The sequence below is a fragment of the Podarcis raffonei genome, chromosome 12 (assembly GCF_027172205.1).
Source record: "Podarcis raffonei isolate rPodRaf1 chromosome 12, rPodRaf1.pri, whole genome shotgun sequence".
NCBI lineage: Eukaryota > Metazoa > Chordata > Lepidosauria > Squamata > Lacertidae > Podarcis > Podarcis raffonei.
This window is the reverse complement of record NC_070613.1, coordinates 4,323,817-4,331,186: the sequence shown is the minus strand read 5'-3', so window position 1 is coordinate 4,331,186 and position 7,370 is coordinate 4,323,817. Positions and strand designations below refer to the sequence as shown.

The following is a 7,370-nucleotide window of genomic DNA, read 5'->3' as shown; positions in this document are numbered from 1 at the left end:
GCAGTGGAAGACAGGAGTGCCTGGCGTGCTCTGGTCCAGGGGGTCACGAAGAGGCGGACACGACTAAACAACAACAGCTACTAAACAACAACAGCTACTAGCCATGATGATTCTGGTCTGCCTCCACAGTGAGAGGCAACCATGCTTTTGAAGACCCCTTGCTGTAAACCTCAAGAGGGGAGAGGGCTTTTGTGTTCGAATCCTGCTTGCGTGTTCACCATCCGGTCGGCCTCTTTGAGAACAGGATGCTAAAGTGGAATAAATTTAATGATTATCTAGTTAAATTTGTTAAGTTAAATTAACTGAAAACAGCTTGCAGATACTTAATTGGTTTAGGATTTTATTTATATTAAGTGATGAATTAATATGTTTAATTCCGTAAGGTGAAGATTTAAGGATGTTAATGTTTAAGTTAAATTTCATAAAAATTGAGATTTGGAAAACCGTGAAAAGGACATGCAATGAAATTCAACCAAGGGGAAGTGAGGAAGTCACTTAACAAAGTTAATAAGTGTAAGGCTATGATTTATGTTTGTTTGTCTTGTTTGTTTGTTTATAATATTGTGAAAACTAATAAAATTTTGGGGGGAAAAAGAGAACAGGGTGCTAAACTACATGGGGCGCAGCAGCCTCTTTTAGCAAACGACTTTTCTTCTCCCATCCCTCGGTTTCCCCTGCTGCCTTTTCTTCTCCCTGCCTTCTCTAAACATTCCTGAAGCCTAAAGGTAAAGGTAAAGGTACCGGCTCCCTAAGCCAATAAAGCGAGATGAGCGCCGCAACCCCAGAGTCGGTCACGACTGGACCTAATGGTCAGGGGTCCCTTTACCTCTAATAGCAATAATAATAAGAAGAAGGATGATGATAATAATAGGGAAAGACCAGGAGAATGCAGAGGGACGAGACATAGTGTGGATAAGCCCAAAGACAAGAACGAAAGAAATTCCGACTAAACATCAGGAATAACTTTATGACGGCAAGAGCCGTTCAACAGTGGAACGGTCTCCCTCAGGAGGGGGTAGGTTCTCCTTCCTTAGAGGGAGAAAAACAGTGCATGGTCTGCGATGGGTCTCTTCTTCTGGCACAGCGCTACTCCAAAGCGGCAGCAGTCTTGCTCTGCTTCCACATCAGAGAAGAAAAACCTTGGCACATTAAATCAACAGGGAGGCGGTTTTTCGATGAACGGCAGGTCACCAGCCCCCGTTTCTCAGGCTGGATGCGGCGTGCAGGTTTCAACATCCTTGCCTCAGCCAAATAATACTTCTCCCACATAACCAATGGCTCATGCCGCTGAAGGTAAAGGTAAAGGGACCCCTGACCATTAGGTCCAGTCGTGGCCGACTCTGGGGTTGCAGCGCTCATCTCACTCTAGAGGCTGGGAGACAGCGTTGTCCGCAGACACTTCCGGGTCACGTGGCCAGCGTGACGAAGCTACTCTGGTGAGCCAGAGCCGCACATGGAAACGCAGTTTACCTTCCCGCTAGTAAGTGGTCCCTATTTATCTACTTGCACCCGGGGGTGCTTTCGAACTGCTAGGTTGGCAGGTGCTGGGACCGAGCAGCGGGAGCGCACTCCGCCGCGGGGATTCGAACCGCCGACGATGTGATCGGCAAGTCCTGGGCGCTGAGGTTTTACCCACAGCGCCACCCGCGTCCCCTCCTGAAGCCTAGAAACTAGTTATTTGCGTTACCTGCCCCCATCCTGGGTCTCCATCTAATACTTTTGCAGGTAAGGAAAAGGGGGAATTGTACTTTCCAGTTTTAAAATGCATTCATTTGCCATTTGGTGTGACTAGGGACATTCGCCTCTAGCAGGGCATGACGCACAGACACAGAAGAGAGGGCCCTTCCTTTTCTAAGCAAGCCCATATAAAACACTGGCCTGCGAGTACTCCAGGTGGAGAACAGCCTTTACCCAAGGTGTCGTGGGCTGTGATGACACTCGAACTCAGGACACAAGGGAGAAACGTGCTAAGAGGAAGGCACGCTTGGCAAATGCACACCATGATCAACTCCCGCTCGGAAACCAATGTCCCCACTGTGGAAGGATGTGTGAATCCAGAACTGGCCTCCACAGTCACTTACGAACTCACTGTTAAAACCGTGTTTATGGAAGACAATCTTACTCGGCTACGAGGGATCGCCAAAGAAGCAGCAGCTCCCATATCTTGGGTCGTACCTAGAGCATGCATTTAAAGCAAGTGGCTTTCCCCAGAGAATTCTGGGAACTGTAGTTCTGCCCTTGCAGTGCCACAATTCCCATCAGCAAGCAACAGTTCCTAGGAATGTGATGTAGCATGAGGACTAGGACTAGAAGCCTAGGGTGGAATCTGACGTCTGGTTATATTGAATGTCCCATCTGTACAAGCATATATCAGTTTGCCAGAGAGAATGACAACCTTCCCCTCACAAACTGTACTGGGGGAATTCTCCCGACAGCCCCAGAACCATAGCTGTCAACTTACAGATTTGAAAATAAGGGACCCGCAGCCTCGAAAATAAGGGATCAGCAGCCAAAATAAGGGATTTTCCAAGGGGCACGGGTATGTTCAACTTCTGAGCCCCTCCGAGCCAAAGGCAGAAAGCCCAGCCAGCAGCCAAACAAAGCCTCAAGCGGTGGTTCCCACAGCGCAGCAACCCGGCAAAGGGGATGCAGCAAGGAAAACCACCGTCACCTCTCCGCTGGGAAGCGCTGAGCAAAGGCGAGTCCCCAGGCAACGTGGCCGATTTGATCGGCACAAGGCATGCAAGCTCCACCCCCCAGTCATTCTTAGACTTCTTATTGGGTGAGCAACGCAGCCAAGCAACACAGTTGGAGCCTCCCTCCTCCCTGGCCGGCAGGGAGGGAGGGAGAGGAGCTGCTTCCTTTGAAACCCGGGAAATTTAAGGGACATCATCAATAAGGGACAGCAGTGGGACACAGCACTGGGATAAGGGACTTTCCCACCAAATAAGGGACGGTTGACAGTTATGCCCAGAACCTATTTCAGGAGCTGGGTGGAACAGCCTTGCTGTGGAAGTGCTCACACAGGGCGTTCGTTGGTGAATCTTGCCTCCTAGAGAAAGGCTAAGGTAAAAGCCGTCTCAAGGATCGTAAACTTCCACTGCGGAAAAAGACACCGCTTTTTTTCCAAACGCTGCACAAAAACCCAAGAGCGGCCGTTGTTCTTTCATTGCCGTTTTATTTAATTTTTTAATTTTTTTCTTTTACATAAAAACTTCAGTAAAAATTGGATAAAGTAAAATGATTTAAGCAGTAAAATCAATCTTATCAACATAGCACGCGGCTTGCCAGAAACCCTGAGGCAGCCTGTTCGCAAATATTTACATGATAACAGAGTAACCTTGCAGAGAACGAAAAAAAGAAAGGGAAACGGAAACAAACAAAAAACAAAAAAACCCCCACCCCACCCCTTTCTCAAAACTATTCTTACAAAGTGTTCCCATGATATCATCACGTTTCGGGCTAAAGGGGGGCGGGCAGCGGGGTGGGAGAACTCAATATATTCACATATACGTTAAAATATGATACAGATCTCGCGGGGGAGAGACGAGACGCGCTTTCGAGTTTGTTGCGCTAAAACAGCACCAAACGGACCGGAAGTTCCGGCTTTTCTTGCAGAGAGGGAACGAACGATGGGGTGAGTGAGTCACAACTGTACCATGGGGTGGGTGTGTTTGTGCGAGTTAGTTCTCCCCCCCTACACACACACACTGCAGTTTCTGCCTGGCCTCCTCAAACCCGACTTGGAAAGATCGAGAGAGAGTGAGAAAGAGCCGGAAATCCTGTGGAAAACAAAAGGAAAATAAGACGTGTCCTTGTCAGGGGAGCTCCTAGAGCGGAAGAGAGGGTGCCTTTCCCACCGCGACTGCTACTCCAAGTCCGTGTCCTCTTTGGGCTTGTAAACGGACCCAAATTTCTGCATATACTTCTTGATGTACTCCTTCGTCTTGTGTTTCACGTTCTCATTGCACTCAAGGTCTTCAGGGTTTTTGCAGTACTTCAGCTCCTTGTTCATGACTCCGTGGGTCAACTGCGGGAGAGGAGAGGAAACAGACAGAGAGGGCGGGTTAAGGAGATTGTAGGGATACACTTGTGAAAGCAGGGGGAGGCTCTCTGCAAAGGCGGAATTGTGCTGGGGAGGGGGAATCAAGACAAAACAAGGCTCCTCGCTCGAGGGATGCTTCGGAAAACCTGCTCCCTTTCGTGCCACCCAGGTTCAAGGGGAAAGCTCCGTCAGCCGAGTCTCATCACTGCAAATGGGAGCGAGATTTTAGAAATAAAAAGAGCGTTGGGCGTTTGTAAGGATGTTGCATCTGAGGAACAGAACTCTAGTCTGTGAAAGCTTAAAAAGGTAAAGGGACCCCTGGCCGTTAGGTCCAGTCGTGGCCGACTCTGGGGTTGCGGCGCTCGTCTCGCTTTATTGGCTGAGGGAGCCGGCGTACGGCTTCCAGGTCATGTGGCCAGCATGACTAAGCTGCTTCTGGCGAACCAAAGCAGTGCACGGAAACGCTGTTTACCTTCCCGCCAGAGCGGTACCTGTTTATCTACTTGCACTTTGATGTGCTTTCGAACTGCTAGCTGGGCGGGAGCAGGGACCGAGCAACGGGAGCTCACCCCGTCGTGGGGATTCGAACCGCCGACCTTCTGGTCGGCAAGCCCTAGGCTCTGTGGTTTAACCCACAGCGCCACCCGCGTCCCTATGAAAGCTTAAGTTGTGATGAATTTAAAGTGCCACAAGTCTCTCTGTTGTTAAGGTGGCCGACTCGCCTTTGTTGGAGGTTTTTAAAACACAGGTTGGATGGCCAGCTGTCAGGGATTATTAAATTGTAACTCCTGCAATGCAGGGGGCTGGACTGGATGACCTTTGGGGGTTCATTTCAACAACATGATTCCATGTTTCTATGAAAGCTGAGAAGCAAACATTAGTCAGTGTTACGGAGCACAGGATGTGCTTAATAATAATAATAATAAATTATTTACACCCCGCCCTTCCTGGTTCAAAAACCAGGCTCAGGGCAGCTAACAACAAATCTAAAACACTTAATTGTAAAAGCAGCATAAAATACAGTATAAAAACATGAATAACAATAAAATTCAAAGTTCAGAAATCAATTTAGGGGAAATCCATCTAATAAACATTAGATAATCTCCAGAGCTAGCTGGCTGAGTTAGTCCTACTTGGGCCAGCGAGGAGGCCAGGGGAAAATTAGCTGTGGGGTCTCAGAGCGGGTGATCTTCATAAAAGGGGAGGGGGAGGGAAGAGAAGGGAAATAAAAGATCAGGCTGAATTCAAATTAAAGGCCAGGCGGAATAGCTCTGTCTTACAGGCCCGATGGAAGGAGATTAAATTCTGAAGGGCCCTGGTCTCATGGGACAGAGCATTCCACCAGGTCGGAGCCATCACTGAAAAGGGTGCTGCCAGGGATGCTCAACACGCCTTGCAAAAGGGGATCTTTCCCCACGACTGACGGGACACGGAACGGGGTCTTCTCGGTGCTGGCACCCCTCTTGTGGCTCAGAAACATCTGCCAAGCCACCTGCACACTTGGGTCTTCCACCAACAGGGTAGAGAATCCTTCCTGTTTTAATCTTTCTTCTTCCTGATTATCCATACTGCTGCAGTGCCTTCAGCACCAGTCATAACTCAGAGCAGCCCCACTGAAATAAATGAAATTAAGTCACCTGGTTTCAATGGGTCTACTCTGAGCAGGACTGATGTTGGGCATCACCCACTTCTTAAAAAACAATAGCCCTTTGTGCTGGTGTTTAAAAAGTTATTTTGAACTCCTTTTTTGTAAGCTGCTTTGTGTGTGTCCCAATTTTATTTTTAAAAAGCGCAAAAGTGTGGTCCTCCTCAGAGCCAGCTTAGGGTCAAGGTCCCAGCTCTATCCAAGGGGAAAGAAATCAGAAAATGCTCAATACTTTATTGATTGATTGCATTTAAACCGTTTGGCTGTTTTTGTTATTTTAGTCTACCAGTTAATTTTTATTATTAATTTTATTACATTTATATATCACCTTTTTCTTCCAAAGGAGCTGAGGGCGGTGTACTGTATTTTTCGCTCCATAAGACGCACCTAGTTTTTAGAGGAGGAAAGGAGGAAAGTCCCGTTTTGGGGGGGAATCAGCTCACAGTTGTGCAGCTTCTTTTGCAAAGGGGAAAAGCCCCCTTTTTAGAGGATCACCTCAAAGTTGTTGAGCTTACTTTGCAAAGGGGGAAAAATCCTGTTTTTATGGGGTTCAACTCAGTTCTGCAGCTTCTTTAGGAAAGGAAAGGGAGCCGTTTCTACAGTTTCCAGACAGATAATCTAACCAGCCAGTCCCATGTCGCTGGGGAAACAATCCGCCTGCAGAACATTCAACTATGGAGGCCTGGGCAAGGGAGCCAGCGACTGACCACACATTTGCTCCATAAGACGCACAGACATTTCCCTTTACTTTTCAGGAGGAAAAAAGTTTGTCTTATGGAGTGAAAAATACGGTATGCGGTCCCTGTTGCCCCCATTTTATCCTTGCAACAACTGTGAAAGGTAGGTTAGGCTGAGAGATGGTGACTGGCCCAAGGCCACCCAGCAAGTTTCACGGCTGAGGATTTGAACCCTGGGTCAGTGGCGGAGCTTCATGCTCTGGCACTGGGGGGCGTAGAGCAGGCAGGGTGGGGCTGGCGTGCGTCCCAGGGGCGTGGCGCACGCCCTGGGGGTGTGGTGTGCCACCCATAGGGGCATGGCGCCCAGCACAGGTGGGCAGCCGCAATGGCACCGTGCTGGGATTGTGCTGCCAGGGATGGTGCGCTCCCACCGCACGCCTCTTCCTCCGCCAGTTGCCTGGGTCTCCCAGGTCCTAGCCCAACCACTATGCCACACTGCCTCTCGTTGCTTGATGGCTGGCGGGACCTTCTCTGCCATTTCCCCCTTCCAGAGCAGGAGCCTGACAGCCGCAAGCCAGCCGCTCTGGTCAGCAGCAGGAGAGGCTGCGGTCAAGTGCAGGCCCCCAACTGCCCAGGGAATCTTCAACACCACCCTGGGGCTGCTGGCTCTGGGAACAGAGGTGCTGGCTGAGCGAGAGAGCGCAAGAGAGCAGTGCTCAGAAGACAGAGGGCCTCGTGCGGGTCCTCTTATAGAAGGGGAAACTTGGCACGGGCTTCAAAGGCAGCACTTTGTCTCCAAATGGTGCTGCTGGCACACACAGTTCCCATTTCCACTCTTCTAGCTCAAAGGCACACCGAGTTTCTTTCCCCTCTCAACAGCCCCCACACATACGGCACTTTTCCGCCTGCCTGCCCCGGCTTTTTCCATCCCATCCGCAACTCAAGCCTAAGCAAGCAACTCTCTGCAACCATCTGGCCTCGCAAGCAGCCAGGTGGATTCCTG

General features: G+C 49.6%; 1 protein-coding gene across 1 annotated transcript in view; it reads right to left on the bottom strand.

The window, feature by feature from the left end:
- Positions 1-3,158: 3,158 nt before the first annotated feature.
- Positions 3,159-7,370, bottom strand: part of SETD2 (SET domain containing 2, histone lysine methyltransferase) — an 89,308-nt gene continuing 85,096 nt past the window's right edge. The window contains 1 exon segment of the mRNA XM_053409371.1: positions 3,159-4,030. Within this exon segment, the coding sequence (XP_053265346.1) occupies positions 3,869-4,030 (162 nt within the window). The 3' untranslated portion in view covers positions 3,159-3,868.